Here is a 21,275-nt window from a genome sequence, read left to right as displayed (position 1 = left end):
AAAAGGATAAAAGCAGCAGATACCAATTAGTCACTCAAGTTCAGTCTCACACAATTAGTTATAGTAATACAAGTTTGTATTGTTAAGTAGAATGTAATCTGTGGTCAGTTTATTCCGAAAGATCAGACTGTTATGAGTCACCACAGCAAACTGTTCCAGTGACACAAGTCACTTGACCTTAATAAATACCCGCAGCTTATCCACTCATTGGAGATGCTGCTTTGGATGCACTTTGAAACAATTTAAAGACAATTATAAATAAATCAGCTCCATCAATGTTTTTCATCCAATGTATTTATTGCTTGAAATATACAAAATAACTAATGCATACATTTAATCCATACAAAATAAAAATAAATCAGACCACCTAAATGTTGAATATAAAAACTATTTCCAAGACATCTCATGGCACAGCTCCCTGCATGTGGTCCAGCCTGTGCCCCCACAGACCCATCTGGCAGAGCTGCTCCGTCAGACCACCTTGACCATCAGAACCGTCTCTCCAGCAGGAACCCATCATGGAGCCAACGTTGACATTACACCATGTGACCGGTCACCGGTCACAGAGCTTCTATGCAGACATCCAATCAGCAGGAACCTGGAGCAACAACAGGAAGAACCACAGGTTATGTTCACTGGATGTCTGATCCTGAGCAATAACATGACATAACAGAACAGGTTATGTTCACTTGATGTCTGACCCTGAGCAATAACATGACATAACAGAACTGGTTATGTTCACTTGATGTCTGACCCTGAGGAATAACATTTTGCTGTCATGTTTTGCCCTATTTCCACCGCACTTTATTTGGTTTCAGATAAATAAATAAAATATATTAAGCTTCTTAAAGGATCTGCTTTTTGTGCACTAGTTCAAGATGTACAAACCAATAGGCCTCCTATATAGACAAACTAGTGTGAATGTAGTGCAGTAATCCTGACACTGAAAGAGTCTTTGGTCTTGACCTCAGGGGGTTGTGGGGCCTGCAGAGGGGGGGATCTCCGGCTGATCCTGCGGCTCTGAAGGTGTAAGATTAGAATCTGCAGGGATTTCCTCCTTCCTGTCCCCCGACAGAAAATCATGAATGGCCGTTTCAATGAGCGGCCGAAACGTGTGGTTCATTTTAGGATCCACCACTTGAGTAATGATCCGGTCCACGCCAGATTCCAGCATACACGATCTAAACAGAGAAGTAGAGACACAGTGAAACCCAAATCTGATCATCCGAACACAATAACAAATAACAATTATAGGTATACACACTCTGTGAATACCTAAATAGAAATATAAGTTTAATCAGTCAGATAGGAGGCATGGACGTGATGCTCACTGGACAACACTCTGCCGCAGACCGTTCCTCATCTGGTTCTTGTTGATGGACGCGTTCCACTCCTGCGTGCTCAGCTGCGTGGACACATAGTTGTCCACTCTCTGGCGCAGGTTCTGATAGGCGGGCTGGGGACATCAACGCTCTTTAGTCAATACTGCCATCATCACACGGCGACACCACATGTACTCGATGCATATGATATGCAACATAGACTGCACACTCCTACCAACCATCAATACTACTTGATTTGGCAGTAGCCTCTGGTGCAGTACTAAAGTTCTACATACATTTTCCGCAGACTATTAGTATTCTTAAATTCTCCTTTAGTACCTTAGTGTCCACATCTGCCAGACAATCTCTGCGGAACTCATCAAAAAGCCCTCGGTTCTTCAGGTGCTCCACGATGAGGGCGATGAGCTGAGGGTCCCCCGGGGGGAGGCTGGCCGCCGCAGCGCTGCTGCTGCCGCCCTCCGCCATGCCGGAAACTAAACTAATGTTGGTTTTAATTAACACAAATGCTGCTCCTCACTAGCTAAAACACAGACGCTCAAATCTGTTTTCATACATGAAGTCCAGTCTGTGGTTCTGCTCCCTGTCTGTTACGGTACTGCCGAGCTGCAAATCGAGCGCTCCTTTTCGTGGGGTCACGCATGCGCAGTTCAGTCGAGTTTGACATCGGAAGTAGATTGTTCAAGCGTAGTCGCGGAAGATACAACAACAACTCCAGCCCGTTATCCCTTATAAACGCATAATTTTAGCATTCACGAACACAGGTTTGGTACAGGGTTAGCCTTGATAAGATCTATCAGCTTTGATTAAACCACATATCCAACTCGCCTCGTGAGCGAATCTAAACATGCACTAAACACTAAAACTCTTGCGTTGCACGACTTCTAACGTCTTCCGTTAAGGTAAGACGGCTTGGTCGGTTGTTGACATACAAGCGGAAAATAAAACATTAGGAGGCGACCTCGGTCACCTCCTAGTGTAATAAGCAACGCCAAAATAACCAAATGAAACATGAAACGTATTTTGATCCACTTGAATGGAGCTGACTGATCTCGTGCACGTGCGTGTTGAAGCCAATGAGATCAGCATCTGATTAATGCATCTTCAAATGTACAAGATTATGTATATTACTCAATATGAGGCGCACAATGTCTATCTACTGTAATTCAAAGTTGTTTTTTTTGGTGGACGACTGGGACATGAACTATCGTGATGCTGATGTTCTCCTCACCGCAGATGAGTGACGGTTCAGACAAGAAAAACAGCGAGTTTCTGGAGCAGCTGCGGATGCAGCAGCTCTACGGTCAGAGAAACGTAGACGGCTCTGACCCGTACTCCTACACCGACCCGCAGGATGGCACTGTCTATGACTGGGACCACGACAAGAAAGCCTGGTTCCCAAAAGTAAGTTCTTCAGCGGTTTTACATCCAACATCACGTCATTCAGAGGTTTAAAGCTGCTGCCCCCTTTGTGTGGTTATGCAGCGACCACTCAAGCCTGTGTCTAAATCGTTATCATGGTCCCGCCCATTGAGTGTGACTGTACTGGACTCTGTAGATCACTGAGGACTTCATGGCCGCCTACCAGGCTAACTACGGCTTCAAGGAGGACGGCACCCCGGACGCCAATGCTGCTCTAGCGGACGCCATCAAGCCAGCAGCTCCCAGCTCCAAAGACCAGGGGGCCGCTCACCCAGGGCCCACCCACACACCTGGTCAAGACCCGGCCAAGGACGGCAAGCAGAAAGGAGAGAAGAGGAAAGCAGAGGCAGGTGGGTTCAAAGCGCTCTCCGGTTGATCAATCACTGCTGAACACCCCCTACAACGCAGGAGAAGGAGTGAGCCTTGGCACCCTAACCCCAACATCTAACCATAGGGACTTGTTGCACGTCGCCACCACAGAGCTGCCTTTCAATGCCACACAATTCCAGGTCACATTAATGTGTACGCAGCGGTCTGCTCATTGACAATATGTGGGAGAAGAAATACGTCCATGTGAGAAAGATGTTGCAAAAGGGTTTGAATGTCCTGCTGAAAAGCGGTTGGTGAACAGCAGAACTGTTCCAGGCCTGTTCCTGCTTGGCCAATCAGAGTTTAGTTGACGCAAGCATCCACTTTAGCGGGTGACACTTTGTCCACCTCTAGGATGTGTGTCTCTCTACGTGTAGGTCTGGATAAGGGCTGTATGGTACAGGGTGTGTATAGGTCTCTGTACGTGTAGGTCTGGCTAAGGCCTGTACTGTGTACAGGGCTTGTTTAGGTCTGTGCATGGCAAAGTGGCTCTTCTTGGATCTTCGCATACATGCAGAGGGATGTGAAATGAGTTCCACAGTTTTAGGGCTGAGGTTTGGTTCAGGTCGCCCCGTTGCTCTGGATGGGTTCCTGTATATGGGCATACAAGGAAAGGTTTTAATACACTTTGTGTCTTTTAGTTTGTAATGGCACTAAAGCCAAGGTCTTAATGCTCTGTCACTATTTCTAAATGAATAATCCGGGTTGTTTTCTGTTGGTCCCGTGCAGCTTGGTTTGACGTGGACGACAATAAGAACACCAACGTCTATGTTTCAGGTTTGTATTACAAAAACACTCTCCTCTCCTCATACTCAATAAGACAACAGCTCCTCTCCTCTCATTTCCTCTCCTCTTACTCAAGAAGAAAACAGCTCCTCCCCTCTCATGAAGTAGACAACAGCTGAAGGGAAAGATTGACTATGTGGATCTCCCTCCCCAGGCTTACCCCTTGACATCAGCAGCGAGGAGTTTGTGGAGTTAATGTCCAAGTGTGGCATCGTCTTGAGGGACCCCGTCACGGAGGAGTACAAGGTGAAGCTCTACAAGGACGGACAGGGCAACCTCAAGGGAGACGGCCTCTGCTGCTACCTCAAGGTCTGATCCCCACCAAGCCCTTCTTGTGTCATTCTTAGCCTTTCATATTCCCACTGTCAAATGTCTGCTAGACATGTAGCATTCAGATTTCCATGTTAAAAGAGGTGTGTGTGTGCGTGTGCAGAAGGAGTCTGTAGCCCTGGCTGTGCGTCTGATTGACGAGTCAGAGGTCCGAGGGTACAAGCTTCACGTGGAGGAGGCGCACTTTGAGCTGAAGGGTCAGTACGACGCCACCAAGAAGAAGAAGAAAAACAAGGACTACAAGAAGAGACTACAACAACAACAGAAGTATGGCCGCCTTCCTGCGGGGGGGGGGGGGGGGGGGGGGCAGGAGTACTGCATGGGGTGGGGAGGCAGGAGAACTGCAAGGGTGGGGGGGGGGGGGGATAATGCACTGAAGGGAAAACAAAGCACAGGTAGAAATAACAAATGGAAATGTGTCGCACACAAGACATGTACACACAGGAACTGATTCTGATACTATTTCAATTGCATTACTCTTTTTATGAATGGGGGGTGGGCTGAAAAGTAGGTTTGCACCTGCCTTTATGAGCTGTTGGTGAGCACAGTCGACATCCCTCCCAGGGACTGTTTTCAACCTTCCTTCCCGTTTTGTTGAGCTTATCACACAGTGCCTCACGGATTGCTTCCCCTCCATGGTGCTACTGTGTGTCGCCCCGTGGTGGGAGTGGGGTCCTAAGTTGTGGCCTGGTGTATGTGTGTGTGGCCCGTTCAGGCAGTTGGACTGGAGGCCGGAGAAAAAGGGAGAAGTGAGGAAGAGGTTTGAGAAGGTTGTCATCATCCAGAACATGTTCCATCCAAGTGACTTTGAAGTGAGGACACACACACACACACTTTGAAGCTTTGTTCAAACAGTGTTCTGCTGATTCAACGGTCCCCCTTTTGTCGACCGCGCCCCTCAGGAGGACCCGCTGGTGCTGAACGAGTACCGGGACGACCTGCGCACCGAGTGTGAGAAGTTTGGCCAGGTCAAGAAGGTCATCGTCTTCGATGTAGGTCCCCTGGCTGTTGGCACACCTGGCACTTTTTAAAGAACGCCGAGTTTAGGAACTTATAGTGTGTGCGCGCGTGTGTGTGTCTCAGAGACATCCAGACGGGGTCGCCTCCGTAGCGTTTAAGGAGCCAGAACACGCAGACTTGTGCCTCGCGGCGCTGAACGGACGCTGGTTCGGAGGGAGGCAGCTGTCGGCGGTCCTCTGGGATGGAACCACGGACTACCAGGCACGGCTGCGACTTTTTCTCCTCAACCATAAACTAGACACATTATTTATTTATTATTATAAAGCCCTTATCGCTTAGGTCTTTTGGTTAGAGACACTTCCATAAAGGGCTAATTGTGTGTGTGTGTGTGTGTGTGTGTAGGTGGAAGAGACGTCCAGAGAGCGTGAGGAGCGCCTCAAAGGCTGGTCTAAATTCCTGGACCCAGGCGCCAAAAAAGAGGGGGACCCAAACTCTACTGTACCGGCCGGTGGACCAGACCCCGCCCCTGACACATCAGGCCCCGCCCCTGACACATCAGGCCCCGCCCCTGACACATCAGGTCCCGCCCCTGACGCATCAGGTCCCGCCCCTGACGCATCAGGTCCCGCCCCTGACACCCCAGACCCCGTCCCTCACAAACCAGGCTCCACCCCCAACAAGCCGGAGCCTAGCTCTGATCTGAGGAGCACGGAAACACGGCCCAAAGTGCAGCGAGAAGAGGAAGCTGACTCCACCGACAGCAGCCTAGCAGGGAGTGATGAGGAGGCCTGATGGGACCGGCCACCCGGCCTGCCACCAAGCGAACTGAACTGCCGCAAAACACGAGATGTCGCGGTGTTATGACGTTAAATGTTTTGTAATTGGGTCACAGCAGTGAATTAAAATGTTTTTCCAAATGTTCTGATTCTCTTTATTCATACTTTGCGGTCACGTGACTACCATCTGGAGGGCAACAAACGCTGGCAAAATGGCGACGAACAACGGCCAACCAGGGGAATTGCAGCCTGGTTGGCTGATACAGATTTCCGATACTTAAATAAATCAACTATTTAGACCATTTGTCACAAAATGTTAAAATTAGATACGAAGAGAAGATAAACATACTCGGAACTTGTGATCCATACACAGCACCCGCTGATGTAGGTTATTCATTGCTTTGAAGCTGGCAAAGACTCTACCAGACTTGGAGTTTGGAGATATTTACATTTATCTCATTGAGAATTCGTCACCTTATACCGCACAACAATTGAAAGCCTACGGATGGGTTAACAACGCTGTCGTTGTTGGGAAAAACAGTCTGCCTAGTTACTTGACCAGATAAAATGAGACGGAGAGGTAATAAAGTCTATCAGCACGAGGGCCTCGGATTTATTGAGTAAAGTGGAAAAGGTAATACTGATTCATAAAGCGTGAGAGATCGAATATTCTATGTCCCCTAACAGCGCTGAGGTCGTCCGGAGCTTCGCCTCCGAAGAGGTTCTGCCTCGGACGAGCTCCCGTGATTTGGTGCATGAGAAACTTATAGTATCTTTCATGGCCAGGTGTGTGTGCTAGACTTTGTGTGTGTTATCGAGGGTTCTCTTGTCCCTGAGCCTCCGAGTTGTTTTGTCTTTCTGTGTGATATGTGTGGCCTCGCCATCTAGCTGAGGCAGCCTAATATTTCGCTTGGCCGGGTGTATGGGGAACCACGTGGGAGAAACGCTACTCATGCTTCGGACATGAGTATGCCATACACACCCCTCCTAGGGGGTGGCATCCACCCCGGCCTTACATTGCATACATCCCTTTGCCCAGTCTATGGAGTGTCCTCCGTAGACTGATGGGGAGAGGGCTCGAGGGTCATCTTCACCCTCTTGAATGTGTGGTATGTTGTGTTTATTAGATTTGGGCCCAGAGTTGACTATATTCATAATGTAATGTCCGTTTAGGTTATTTTTGCCCATCACAACTGATCTATCATACCGAAATCTCCGTCAGCATGGGACCTCGCCGAGCGCCGCCATCTTCTTCGTTCTTCCTCACCAACTCTCTCAAGCCCCACTCTCTCAAGCCCCGCTCTCTCAAGCCCCGCTCTCTCAAGTCCCGCTCTCTCAAGCCCCGCTCTCTCATTCGCCAGTGCACCTGCATGCGAGTACCGATTGGCCGAGCCTATGGCGAAGTTCATGGATGCGATTGGGTGAGGCTATTTTGAGGGAAAGGTTATCGTAGGGGCTACATATCAAGAAATATATGCACACTCTAGGTGTACACCTACACATGATCCTTTTCAAAAACTCTTCCAGTCTCTCTTCTTCCCTCCTTTCATGTCTTCTGTCTCTCTGCCTCTCTGTGTGGACCTTGTTGGATTTCAAATTGTTAGTTTGGTGTTACTTAGCCTATATTTTATTTATATTACAAGTGCCTTTTGAGCTAAGCACGGAAAGAACAAGTAGGCTTCTATAGGCTAGATAATCCATAGGCTATGTTACAGTTTCAAATATGTTAATAAGGACATGTTATTTTAATTCTGATTTAACATTAATTCCATGTTGTTACTTTTCAATATCAGTCATTAGGCTAAATAAAGTCACGTTTGGCAATTAGCGTAGTCCAATAGTCGTCCTATTCTCGCAATATAGACCCTAAAGGTCTAAAGGCCCTCCTCAAAACAAAATTACAAGGTGTCTTAATGTAGTGTAGGCTATCAACCAATGACCAAATTACTAAACTAATTAAAGGCCATGACACACTGTTACCTTCTGTTAAATTCCTTATTTCTGGGTCAGACTGGGAATAAATTCTGAGGTCTTGGTTGAATACATATCTATGGCAGCAGGTATCAGTATCAGCTGTGTTCCCATGTCAATGCATGATTAAATGCATGATTAAAACATATCTAAACACATTTTGAATGTCCTACGTCAACAACAGCCAATGGCTTTTATATAAGCCTTCCTTCAATTTGTTTATAGGCCTACTAAGTAAACGAAATTTGGGTTATGGTTATCAAAAATGTTCGCCGCGCACGCTCTTCGCACGCCCGCTGACATTTTGCAGATTCTCTCTCCAGCCAAAGTCCCATTAAGGCAACCCTGCCTTAATGACACATCCAATACTAACTCGAGCGACTTTGAGTAACATCTCGTTTGCTAAATGACAGAATGATAAAAGACGAGCATGCTCGTCATCGAACAGTGGACTATGCGTGTCGACGTAGTAACAGTTGACACACAGAGGCCCTGACAGCACGGCTGCCAACCAGAGAGCCAAGCCCTGCAGGCGAACATCCATCTCTGATGTGTGATATTCCCCACCAGCTGTCAGCTCCTCCTTTGTCCCCCCCAGCCCAGTGGATGCCCTACACGCTTTGCGCGCACACACACACACACACACACACACACACACACACACACACACACACACACACACACACACACACACACACACACACACACACTGTAATGTAATGTGGTCGCTGACCAACCCGGTATCACGCAATTTCGTGCTCATGCGCGTGAACGCATGAGCACGATTGTCTTGACTTGTTTCGTGCTACACGGAACGAAATGTAAATCCATGCATTTTGATGGGGTTGTCCTTGATCATTTCTCATAGAGCTGATGCACGCTAGGGGGCGACGTTGAGCCATAAATCCCTCACAGTGGGATCCCATGGATGTAATTGGTAAGTACGGGTACTGCTGAGGTAAACTAGACCACCCCATGAATGTATTTACCAAAAAAGGCGTAGGCCTACACCTGAAGTAAACTAGCTCAATAACGTCGGGTTTATGCAAACGTATACACCAAAGACCACATTATCCCTATTTTTCATTTATTTTCAACATTAGAAATAATCATCCATGGTTTTGAATGGCGAGGGTCAAACGCTGCGCGCTTGTAACGGCTTAAAACGTGGGTGTCTAAATGAACATAATTCATAACTGTTATACAGTCATATTTCTGCCACTTTCCCACAACTGATTGTGAATAAATTGCCAATGGGCGCCAACACTGGAATTATTATAGAGCGCTGTGATTCATGTATGCATTTAGTGATTCATTTATATATTCATCAACTTATTTACTTGATAAAGGCTACTTAATATGTTACTTTGGGTGAACGTTAAAGGTTATATATAGTGTTGCGACCTGTGATGAGTCTGACTGGTAGAAAGAGTTGATTTACCTTGACTTTATTGCTCTGTTGTCATGACAATAACGCCACTGGCTATCCGATGTAAAAATCCTTCAAGTTTATTTACCGTTCTCTCTCTTAACTAGGCTACATGAATAAAATTTAAAGATATATATTTTTGGTGGATTATCCTCTGGCCTGTATAATAACAAAATGAATGCAGTGGTAAGTAAAGAGCAATACAACAAAATCAGACACGCCGTGCTTTTGCAACTTTATTTGGGAGGTGACTAGGCTTTATTTAAATAGACTCATTTGTCACGTATTAAGTAGTAATAATCATTATTATTGCTTTTTCATATTTTTCAGACCTTGTACATATTTACATCCTGGTTTTATATATATATATATATATATATATATATATATATATATATATATATATACTTACATCCTGTTTCTACTGTACTGTTGTTGCATATTTTGTATTGTAAATAATGTTTGTTGCATTTTCTGATATTGTCAACAGGGGTCTCCTGAACCCTCGGTGGGCTGGCTGTTTGCAGCTTTACATTCACTCGTAGGTTCTTCAGGTGTGTTAAATAAGTTCTGAATAATTATTTTGAAAGGAATACGCATATTTATTGACATGACAACTAATCACCAAGAATCTTGACAGTGGAGGACACATTTCCATCTTTGTTGAAGTCCACTATGAATAGGATACCCCCCCCCCCCCCTGCAGCCATCAGCATGGGCATAAAAAGACCAAAGTGGTCTTAAGTTGATCATCAGTTTAAATTTCTATTTAAATTTCCTGTGCTCCCATCGCTCTTACTTCTGAATGTATATTTATTCGTAAGGGTATTTGTGTACCCTTAACACAAGCTACTCTCTAATGAAGAGTATAAATAATAAACAATGAATTCATAAGGGAATGGTCACCAATAAAATCATTTAATATGAAAATAAAAGTACATTGTCAAAAATATACAGGTATGCCCCATGTATGTGATGCATCTCACTCATGTATCTCTTAAACACGTTCACATTTGCGGTGACTCTATAACAAATGACATACATGAGGATACTAGAAAATAGAAACACTTAACGGTAACGTTGTGATGCTCTTTGCTCACAGGAGATGATAGTTGCTGATGGTTTTCTACATAGCGCCCAGTTTGACTCTTCATCACTCGGGGGAGACTTGATGTGTTGAGAGATAATCGCCCAGGCGGCCTTTTGCTGTTTTGCTGCTAGGATAACAGCAGTCTAATGCGTAATCCCAACATACACACACACACACACACACTCTGAACTCTTCGGATCCGTGTCCACTGGTTCAGCGGTTGGCGAGTCTCACTCTAGCTGGGATGTGGGCTTCCTGGGGTCCCCTGACTCTGTTGAGGGGGGTGAATTTTAGAATCCATGTCAGCCTTTGATCACTCACAGCACAGAGAGGTCATTGATAAGTCTTAACATTTTTACTACTCCTTGTTTTAAAATGACATTTAATGTTTCACCACAACGAGAGACATTTCACTTTTGCAAGGCCTACGTTTCTGAACCGGTTGCCACGGCGACGGCCCGCGGCCAGCAGCCCTCACCTGGGAGTCGTTGAGGAGGGCGGTGACGGCCTCCGCTCTGCGGTAGTCCGGCGGGTTGGCCCGCGGGTCATAGCCCAGCCGCCGCAGCATGGGTGCGATGTCCGCCATGTCCCGCAGCACGTCGGAGGGGATGTGACCCACCCACTTGTCCAGGGCGTCCGTGTTCACGGGCCGCATCACCTGGTCAGTGGAGCGCTCCACCCTGCAGAGCACAATAACATAATAACAACAGCTCTCCCAGCGAGGATGAAATGAAAACCTAACATTCATGTCTAGTGGCCGAGGCTTGAATGCCGGCCCTTGAGCCACGTGCTGAAGTGTCGGCGGAGACTCACTTGGACAGGGAGATGCCCCCGGCCTTGCCGATGAGGTCCTGGTGGTGCATCACGGCCGGGTCCCAGGGCAGCTCCAGGAAGTTCAGCAGCTTCCTCATCTCCTCCTCGGGCCGGAGCACCAGCTGCTCGTAGCTGACGGGCAGACAGCTGCCCTCCGCGGCCCCCTGACACTGGCTGAACATGGTCTCCATCGCCGCGCTCCACTTGGTCAGGCAGTCCCTGTAGCTGGTCAGGTCGAAGCCAGAGATGGTGACCTGGGGGGGGGGGGGGGGGCACATTTTACTCATAATCACTGCCTCTCAATATATATCAATAAATGAACAAGAGAGAGCGGGAGCGTGACAAACCTTGCGAGATATCATGGAGTGAACGGTGGCTCGTCCGTCACGGAGCATCAAGACGAACTTGGCCTTGGGGAAGATGCGGGCCAGGTAGGACAGGGACTTGAGGGCGAAGGGGTCCTTATTACAGAGCCGGGCTGCGGGCTCACCGTGACCCATGATGACCTTGCAGGGACACAGAGGGAGGTCAACGTCACTAAAACCAAGACATTGACAGCTGACCTGTCGTTATTCTGGTGTTCCTAAAGGCATCCCCCTACGCCCTGTTGAAACGCTACTTTCGCTTTTGTCTGAAATGACGGCGAGCAGGATCAGTCCACATAATGACCCTCCGCCCCTCGCTTCTCCGCTCCAGTTCCCCTTAGGGCCCCAGGAGGGGGTCTCCAGCTCCCATTAGGGAACTTGTATTCTCAATAACCATACGTGGACGTCTGTTTTGCTCAAAAACAATCTGTTTACATAATAGAGCTGCCGAGAGCTGTGCTCCCTAAATCAATAGCCCCAGGAAGGGGACACCAGACCCCTTAAAGCCCCAGGAGGAGAAGGGGACCCAGTCTCCTGGGTCCCCTTCTGGGGCCCTAAGGGGAGCTGGAGACCCCCTTAGGGCCCCAAGAGGGAGTCTCCAGAACCCAGGGCCCTCAGTGGACTGCGGCGCATAAAGACCCAACCCTCTCGCCCCCTCCCCCCCCCGCACCCACCCTACCTCCAAGAGGAACGCTCGCACCGCAGAGTCCAACACCCGGTCGGTCACGCCGGCCTCGTCCAATCGGATCCTCTCCTTGACCGAGCGGCTCCAGGTGGCCCGCATGGCCAGCAGCCGCGGGATGACGCGCGTCTCCTCACCGCAGCGCACGGCGGCGTGGGCGTCCAGCAGGGCGCGCATCAGCGTGGTGCCGCTCCGGGGGAAGCCGCCGATGAAGATGAGGGGCGTGTCTTCGGGGAAGAGGTTGTGCTGGGAGTACTGACTCTGATTGGCCAGCAACGTATTGAGCTCCGCCCATCTGTGCCGGGGGCACTGGACGCCGCTGGAGGCCAGGTAGAGGAGCGAGGCGGAGCAGAACAGGACCGAGGCCAGCAGGAGCCGGTTCCGGGCGCTCCTCATGGTGCCGGAGGCGGGCAGGGTCAAGGGTCAAGGCGTTTGTGCGGGGACATGCGCTTCCGAAGGTGTGGTAGTGGAGGGGGAGGAGCCGAGGTCTCTGGCGCTCCCTGTTATCCGGGCAGAAGGCCTCCCCAGGCGGGCCGTCCCCAGCCGCTCACCCCTCGTGGCTGTCGGGGGAAGACCAGGCAAACACACGCATGTCAAATGGGAACAGGTTCTCGTCGTCACGGGTAACAGTAACGGGTAAAACCCAGTGGAGATACGCAGACCTTCTGGAGGACTGGTCTAGCAGTCATTTGTCTTCTGTAATGTGCATGCAAGCACCTTATGTGCATTTCATAAACCTTACATGAATCTCGTCACTCTATTGGCTATTTCAAGCTTTTATATAAAGAATAAATGTCCTTGTGTTCCACTAACGGACACTATTATCTAATATCCTCTCCCGAGTTGGGCAGACCCAGACCCGGGTAGGATAACACGGTCGACCCTTCGGTTTGCTGTTTCCATAGTATAGCATGAGCGTCTCATCCTCATCTTATGTTACCATAGGAACCAGATCAGCGACTAGACCACACTTCTGGAGCTGTGAACCCCCATATGCGCGTTGGGGTTCAACGTCCCACATCGGGGCTGGTTGTGTTCAACCAGGAAGCTGCCCTGGCTGAAAGGAGACGAGACACTCCAAAACAACGCCTTTCAAGCCTGATCAAATGTAACATCAGGACGGATCTTCGTGACGCGGTTAACGCTGGCGTTTTTTACGCATCAAATGTTGTGTCCGATGAGACCGAGAATCAAACGCATGTTGAACTGTCCATCGCTGTCCCAAGATAATAAACTCTTTAATACCAGAGACCCTCGGCGCCGAGAGGAAACCATTCCTTTGAGCTCAAACATGTCCACCTGTACATACCATTGTCTCTGGTTTACCAACCAAACACACATTTGACAGAAGTATTAAAATCCCTCTGACGTCTAGGGTGAGGATGTGGAATGACGTACCACCGCGACATCTCGGGTTCTGCGACCAAACCCACGGCGACAGAGGTCCGGTCAGTTCAGAGCTGCAACACTACATGATCTGACATGAACCTTTCACAACACAAGACGCTAAAAGCAGAAGAAGAATCCGTCCGGGTCAGTCAACAGGAGAACAGAACGCGGAGGAGGTAAAAACAAGAGACCTGGACGCTCATTGGTCGGTAATAGGACACAATTCAGCACATCTGCATTGGTGATTTTCATTGGCGGGCCACGGTAAGGATAAGGAAGTGCTTTTAAGTGTTGAACACTGGTTCTCTGTCCCTTTCTCTCACACACACACACACACACACACACACACACACACACACACACACACACACACACACACACACACACACACACACACACACACACTTCTGTACTTAATTATTTTTACAGTCAATATGAGCTTCAGCTTCAGCTTGTTTCTCTCCCCCCCTGCCAGACGTCAGAGTCTGACCCCCTGTTATAGAGGAGCGGCGTTTTATTCACATCACCTTGTGGGCTGGGCTTCACATACCCTGGAAATCCATAGTTCTCGCGAGAGTACAATTTTAATTTGCTCAACGAGTCTGGATTTCCAGGCTAGGCTTCACCAGCAGCACACCTTCAATGCGAACTAGTTGGTATGGTTTTGGGTCAATGATTGATGATTGAATGATTGATCCACACATCTGGAAGCCAGAGGGAATGTTCGTTTGACGTTTAATTTCCTTTCTACAAATAGATACATTTTCCAATGAACAAAACTAATACAGAACAGGAACAGTTTTGCAATATATATATAGGCTACTATATTATATCATATTGTTTAACATTTTGTTTGACGTAAAATGAAGGCAAAGTACATTTCTAAATAAAATAAAATTACAGTAAAAATCATTTGTTTATTATCAGTGTAAAAACATAAATCAATTTTCAAAATTTAAACTCACTCTTATGGAAAAGTCACAAAACATTTAAAAGCTTTAAAAACATATACAAAGTATGAGTAAAAAATATATTTAATTATCAATGTGCTTGATCTCAATATGATTTACTTATGAAATAAGTACTTACAAACGTAATTTGGTCAAAAATGTAGATGACAGATTAAGTGGAAGAGTTAGTGGAAAAATGACATTAAGGTACATTTCTCTATAATTTTGTACAATTTACTGTTGGCATGTCCCCCCTGATCCCTGTTTTACAATCCCATCAGCATCCCTAATTAATAGATTGTTGTGAAGTGTGTTAATGGCTGGTTTGCACAGCCTCACCTGGCCAGTCAGACTGATTGGACTCTGGGGCTGGGTGAGGCTGCACACCTGTGGTGCACTTGGGCATTCATTGCACATATCTTAAACCAGCCATCCCCACACACCCTCAGGAGACATCTCTGACATGGCATCAAACTAAAATAAACCGGTTTAAACGTCTGCCTTTGTTCTTGTGTGGATGGAGCCCAGTAATGCCAATTAGAATGAGTGGCAGCTAGCTACAATTGCATTTGACTATTTTAGTACGAGGAAAATGCATACTACAAAGTAGAGCTTTACTAAAGTGAAGCTAACAGACCCTAGCTGCTGATATCCATGGGTTCATCTCTCTGTGGGAAAAATCTAAAAAAGCCCTTCAGAAGCTCTTGGTCTCCTTCACAGAAAGATTCTGTGAGGTTAATCATTTCATCTTCTGTCCAGACAAAGTTTGAGTTACATTCATCCATTTCCTTTACGCCAGCCATCACCACTGGGGGAATGCCACAAGTGATCATTGCCAACAGCACATGCACTTTTCTCTTTATCACTATCTGAATAATGATTTGTTCAGTAATGAGTGACAGGGGAAGTGAATACTCAAGAACATGGCCCTGTTTCTGGTCGTCGGGGAACCCCCCAGTGTGCATCGATACAACTTTGAAATTGTGATTAAAGACAGGTGAGCCAGATGAGCCGTGATAAAAACAGCTTTCATAGGTCTGTATGTTTTGATCCATTAGCTCTGGAAAAAAGTAATGTCTAGTTACACACAGCATCTTTTGCTTCCGTTCAGAGCGAGGGATTGTGAAGCATGGGTCCATCATTTTGACCTTCCCGTCCGGGTGCCCGATGATGCAAATCTGACCACTTTCAGTAACCAATCCAAAGTGCTTAAGTAGAGGCTTTGCCTTTATTGGTTGGGTATTTTGATCACCACAGACCTCCAGCAAAGCCCAATCCTGCTTGTGGCCCGCAGCGTCAAGACAAAAGTCATGGGCAACGACCTCCACACCCATTGACTGGCTGTCTGTAAGTTTCTCATAGGAGAAAATAACAGTTATGTTTTCCATCAGGTGTTTTTTTGCTTCATCAAGGACTACGTGGGCGTTTGTTAGGATGTACTTTCCAAATAAAAGAAATCCACTCCCTGCTGGTGATTCATCTATTCTCACCTGGCAAACAGAATCACCAAGCTCTAGAAACCTCCTCATCGCTCTCACTTCATGGCAAAACTTTGTGCTTTTCCCAAACTCTTGAGTGAGATGATTTTGGATAGCTTTAGGAGTAAGATTCTGGCGTTCTTTCATTTGTTTGACAAGATCTTTAAACTGAGAACGAAGGCATTGCAACAGTTCCTCCGATTTCGGTATAGGCTGATATATGGATAGCTCACGGCTCTTGTTTGGGGTTGGCTGATTGCTCTGATTTGGGGTTGGCTGATTGCTTTGATTTGGGGTTGGCTGATTGCTTTTGGAGCTTCCAGTCCTACTTGGCATTTCCTCCTGTTTTGTCCCGTTTTTACCAATACGCTCCACCTTGAAACATTTACCATCCAGTCCATCTACAGGGCTAGACATTTCAGTGAGTTTACCATCCGTTGTGTCTACCAGAATATAATTGGTTTGTAATACCTCGTCACTAAAACGTCCATCTTGCTCCAGAGTTGCTCTCACGGTTTGACCTTTGTACCCATACACACAAACCTCATCCACAGCCTTTTTCAGCTCAAGATTTTTCATAACCACCTTATTTATGTTTTTAGATCCAAATGTTTTCATGGAAAATGTTATAATCTCGCCAGGATTCTCTATTTTTACACTGTCCGTGGTTGTCTGGTTATCTTTTGCATTTATGTACTTTATGATCAGGTTTTCAGTAGGAATTTGCTGGCATGGAAAATGTGAACTAATAGCTTTCGTAACTGAAATTAAAATAACAAGTTCTTTTTTCTTATTAGGATCTCCTTTGGTATTTATTCGGTCTATCTCTTGAAATGTATCAAATCTCTGAAGGGATTCATAGATGGTCCCAGCTTTGTTGCAGTAGCAGCTGTATTTTTTTTTGTCTTTATCATACTCCCAGGAGATGTTATGTCCATGAAGCTCTGCTGCCTACGGAAGAACCAGAGTATGGCCAACGTGTTAATGCTTGTCAGGTTAAGAGGTACAACGAGGGAGGTCTGTGAAACTTCATCTCATAAATCAAGATGTTGTTTTGCAAAACAGTGGAAAGGAATATTGATTGGGAAAATGACAATACTAAGTAAAACAAAACTAAAAAGATAGACTGCCTTTTTTAATGCTCTGGATTAGAATAGCCTGAACCAAATGTCACGTTACCTTCTCCTCTTGGTTTACACAGGGCGTGCCCGGGTTCACACAGGGTGTGTCTGGTAGATTGAAAGTCCTCTAATTAGAAAGACAAACAGAGGTAGAGATAGGCTTAAGGCGGGATTATGGTTCCATGTTGACTCAAGGGGGTTATGGACCCGTTACGTCCTTGCAGACCCTCCTTGCGTCCACCGCAAGGGCAACCTTGTGTTGAGGAAACGCAGCCGCAAGGGCTGTGATTGGTCTGCTAACTACATCATTTCCAGCAATATACGCTTGTATGTAAAAAAAAATAATTTTTTTTTTACTCGCTAATAATCTGTAAAAAGTGGAGACGTTTTGTATTTGGTCATCATAGACTTCGAATGTTATGACCAGAATGGACAACAATGACCAACTAGCAGCCTATCTTCTGTTTTTGTTGCACATTGTTTGAGTCGTATTCATTTTGAAGTTGCTAGAATCCATACCATACCATAATCAAAACTTCTAGTGGTAGACCAATTGTAAAGTAATAGCATGCACAGACAAAGACCAACTATTTGTTCTCTCTTTACCACGGACAGTCGAAGCGACTGTGTGGTCATTGTGTTGAGTGAACGTGGAACCATAATCAGCCCTTTAGTCAGTGCGGCCCTCCCCTGTAGGAAGGGCGGAGGAATGGGTATGGGGGGGGGGAACAACACATTTACTATGAGGGCAAGCCCCCCCCCCCCCGAATATGGGCTATAGGCTGATTCGATACCCTGTAGTTAATTCTTCTAAATCTCTCCTAACTGTTGGAGATTGCTCAGTCTGGTACGGTATGGTCAAAGTGCCAAGGGAAGAATTGTTTTTGTTAACTGCTGTAAATTGATCGAGGAACCATTGAACCAGAAGGCACTCATCCTCCACGCTTCATGACATCATGAATCAGTCTAATGGCGCAGTCTATTGGCAATCCAGGCCGTTCATTCCTTCCCGGATTTATATGACCGAATGGCACGTCTGATCTGAAAGCGTTTCATTGCAACAGTCCGGAAAACATGGCGGTGCGCCGTAAGGTTGTTTTTGTTTGCATGGTTGCTGAACAACGGAGTCTAGCCATAGACTTTGCTGGTTCAAACGACTTTAGGCTACAACGGGCTTGCACAGACTTTTTTTCTAACACAAATCAACAGTGGAAATAGAAATGCCATTAGAAAGTACGTGTATAGTTTTTACAAGACAAACGCTTAATTAAACAGCATATACAAGGACAAATTGAGGACACATAACTTTGTTTCCCATTCATAATATGAGTCGCCATTATCGTTGTGACGTCGACTCTTCCGACTCGGTCTACCTGGATCTTCCCCGAGTTTTTCCCCGAGACCTCCGGGTAGGATGGGGGTTCTTTTTTACTTTTCCGGACCGGAAACAGTATAAATCCCCATTCCACTTACCAATAGAATGCGCCATAACCCTCACATCCATGGTTTAGTCCATGACATCATGAATCAGTCTAACCCTCACCTCACCGCCTGCAGTCTCCTCCTGGGTTGTATCAGGTGTCTCCTATAAAATAAACAGGGATTATGATATTTCAAACAAAGTAATACTCAAAGTAATAATCAGTTATGTTCATTTTGAGCTGTACTGTATGTGCAAAATGCTTGATAAAAGGCACAAACTTTCACATATTCATCATCATTAATCTATATAAGACCTCACCTGACTCCCTCCACCTCTCACTCCTCCACCTGGCACTCCTCCACCTGGCACTCCTCCCTCCCCGACCTCTTCCCTGTTTGCACCAGCGTTCTCCTGATGAGAAGATACATGATATTTAGAATAACAAGGCTTGATAAATTATTGGTTATGATGTCATCTTGTCCTTGTGTGTAAAATATGTTGTGTACTTACATTTACTTCTTTCCTTACTAAAAACCTCTGTATCGTATAGGCACTTGGTGAGGGTTGACTTCTCCTTTTGGGCGGCATTATGCTGAAATGAGATGACAAACAGTTGACTCAGATTGTTCGAACGCTACTTGACTGACTGACACGTGAGACAGAAAGACGAACGTTCTGCCTGATCATTGTTAACGTAAACGTTTAAGTTTGCTTATGAATGTTTATGCCAACCAGTTTGTGAACGTTCCACTCTGCTCAGAACGCACGTGGCGTTCTTAACGGGACCGATCCGCGTCCGATCTCGTATTATGCCACGGTGTGGGGCGCATTTCATATACAACATATCCCTCATACACAAGGTAAAAGTAAAAGTATCACAAGTTGGTTGGATCCATGTTGACAACAAGTCCCCCTCCTTCCTTAGAGCTCTCAGCCCAAACACATTTGAAATTAATCTCATTGTTCGAGATGAAACTTCACGACACTCGCATGACTAGAGACTAGTTACCTCATCAAAGATCGAATCGAACACACACACACAAAATGTTTACCATGAGCTGAAATAAAACAACCCGCAAAATATGCATGCATGAAATTATCCTACATTTAAGAACATCCATCTGAATTCATCTTTCAAGAATTTAAAGAACATCAACCGGAGAACCTCCATCAACCTCAACCATCAACCTCTTAATACTAACGTATTTACGTTTCGGGTTAAATCGAAACGTCAACTAAACCTCACGTCTATTCGTATTTATGGAAGTTTGTAAAAAAATAATTATAAGCCAGCCAGTTTATTTCAAAACCAGCCCAAATTGTATGTACCCGCTCAATACTAATTTATTCAGCTTCGTCATCAAAACAAGAAATCTAGTAAGCGCGCTCACTCAACGGGCGGGGCGCGCTCCTTCTAAAAAGCCCGCCAACGCTTAAATTTCGTTTGACTCGAGTGAGTTAAACAAGTGTGTCTTGTGCTAACAAGTTAAACAACTCGAGTCAACCCGTCTCGGCCATCGTACGCATCTGTTCCACAGGCACACTTTATCGTCTTATTAATATTCTTTATTGATAGGCAGCGAAAAATATTAGCCTAATCAAAACATTTAACGCTGAAAACCCCCAATTAAAATAGCGATCTCATGTCGTGATTTTAGCTGTGAAACGTTAAATGAAGAATCCAAATGCAGAAAATCATGGAAGATTCTGGAACCCTCACAAAGGCTACTTCTACTTTGCCTATTTGATGGATTTTAGGAACGAAATAAATAAACGGGTGAATTATTTATTCTGCAACACGACATAAAATACTCAAGCAAATAAAAAACACTTTACCCTTCGAAATCGCTCCAATTGGTCCGGAAGCTGTAAGCAGTGATTTAGAAGCTGCTGCTGCTGCTCTATAAATTGTGTGTGAAGAGGTTGTGTGTTGTGTGAAGTACAGAGGTGGTTCAGCTCTGGCGGGATCTTCACGGATCACATCGATATATATCCGTTTCCGTAATACATTTCGGATATGCTTGTCCAATATTAAATCCGAACTACGTATTTCCTCTTTGTGGTTGCTATTCATTTGGTTTCCCATCAAGTCCTCGCGAGTGGAACAAGCTCACAGCAATAACGGACCAGAGAGGCCCTGTGGTGCAGAGGTGAATCACTTCCCTTAAGGCAGGGGTTCTCAAAGTTTAGACAGCTGAGGACCAATTTAGGAACCCAAAAGTTGACTACCGACTACTTAAAAAATTAATAAAACTGAAAAAAACAACATTTGTAATCATTTTAATGACCAGGTTGCATCTCTACAGTTACATGTATTGGTCTGCATCCAGTATAAACATTTTAAATAACAAATTAGGCAAAACCTGGCACAACTTTAGAAAACCTTGAGAAACCTTTTAACTACACATAATCCCTGGGGTTCTCTGCCCTATACAGTCGATTTTCAGTCCTGTGTGCATTTCAGAATAAAAACTTATTTAGAACAGTCAGTCTCATCTGTAATCATATTAATGACCAGGTTGCATCCTACAGTTACATGTATTGGTCTGCATCCAGTATATATAAACACATTTTAAATAAC

The 21,275-nt window shown here is 45.9% G+C and overlaps 3 protein-coding genes across 5 annotated transcripts; 1 reads left to right on the top strand and 2 right to left on the bottom strand.

Moving 5' to 3' along the window:
- Window positions 1-333: 333 nt before the first annotated feature.
- Window positions 334-1,957, bottom strand: bod1 (biorientation of chromosomes in cell division 1). The gene is made up of 4 exons (XM_084474607.1): window positions 1,662-1,957; window positions 1,332-1,456; window positions 967-1,181; window positions 334-598 (listed from the first exon to the last, which is right to left on the bottom strand). The coding sequence occupies exons 1-3, from the start codon at window positions 1,806-1,808 to the stop codon at window positions 968-970; spliced, it is 486 nt and encodes a 161-aa protein (XP_084330733.1). The 5' UTR covers window positions 1,809-1,957; the 3' UTR covers window positions 334-598; window position 967.
- Window positions 1,958-2,039: 82 nt separating this feature from the next.
- On the top strand, window positions 2,040-6,126 carry htatsf1 (HIV-1 Tat specific factor 1). Its single transcript, XM_084474708.1, has 10 exons — window positions 2,040-2,242; window positions 2,577-2,744; window positions 2,899-3,112; window positions 3,861-3,908; window positions 4,072-4,226; window positions 4,351-4,514; window positions 4,963-5,059; window positions 5,150-5,239; window positions 5,331-5,468; window positions 5,610-6,126. The coding sequence occupies exons 2-10, from the start codon at window positions 2,577-2,579 to the stop codon at window positions 5,997-5,999; spliced, it is 1,464 nt and encodes a 487-aa protein (XP_084330834.1). The 5' UTR covers window positions 2,040-2,242; the 3' UTR covers window positions 6,000-6,126.
- Window positions 6,127-10,285: 4,159 nt separating this feature from the next.
- tpst1l (tyrosylprotein sulfotransferase 1, like) lies at window positions 10,286-21,209 on the bottom strand. Of its 3 annotated transcripts, XR_014637280.1 has the most exons (7): window positions 20,531-21,209; window positions 19,205-19,286; window positions 19,013-19,105; window positions 18,815-18,856; window positions 17,330-17,398; window positions 13,732-17,101; window positions 12,753-12,893 (listed from the first exon to the last, which is right to left on the bottom strand). XR_014637280.1 is itself a non-coding variant. In XM_084474453.1 (6 exons), the coding sequence occupies exons 2-6, from the start codon at window positions 12,727-12,729 to the stop codon at window positions 10,709-10,711; spliced, it is 1,050 nt and encodes a 349-aa protein (XP_084330579.1). In that variant the 5' UTR covers window positions 12,730-12,893; window positions 17,330-18,775; the 3' UTR covers window positions 10,286-10,708. The 3 variants fall into 3 exon arrangements, 2 of the variants coding, with proteins under 2 accessions (XP_084330579.1, XP_084330578.1); XM_084474453.1 differs by lacking the exons at window positions 13,732-17,101; window positions 18,815-18,856; window positions 19,013-19,105; window positions 19,205-19,286; window positions 20,531-21,209 and adding exons at window positions 10,286-10,744; window positions 10,952-11,153; window positions 11,287-11,540; window positions 11,634-11,792 and having other exon boundaries at window positions 12,331-12,893; window positions 17,330-18,775; XM_084474452.1 differs by lacking the exons at window positions 17,330-17,398; window positions 18,815-18,856; window positions 19,013-19,105; window positions 19,205-19,286; window positions 20,531-21,209 and adding exons at window positions 10,286-10,744; window positions 10,952-11,153; window positions 11,287-11,540; window positions 11,634-11,792 and having other exon boundaries at window positions 12,331-12,893; window positions 13,732-14,320.
- Between the last annotated feature and the right edge of the window lie 66 nt (window positions 21,210-21,275).

The sequence above is a fragment of the Micromesistius poutassou genome, assembly GCF_964030765.1.
Source record: "Micromesistius poutassou genome assembly, chromosome: 10".
NCBI lineage: Eukaryota > Metazoa > Chordata > Actinopteri > Gadiformes > Gadidae > Micromesistius > Micromesistius poutassou.
Note: the sequence above shows the minus strand (reverse complement) of the source record. Positions and strands in the feature narration are given on the sequence as shown.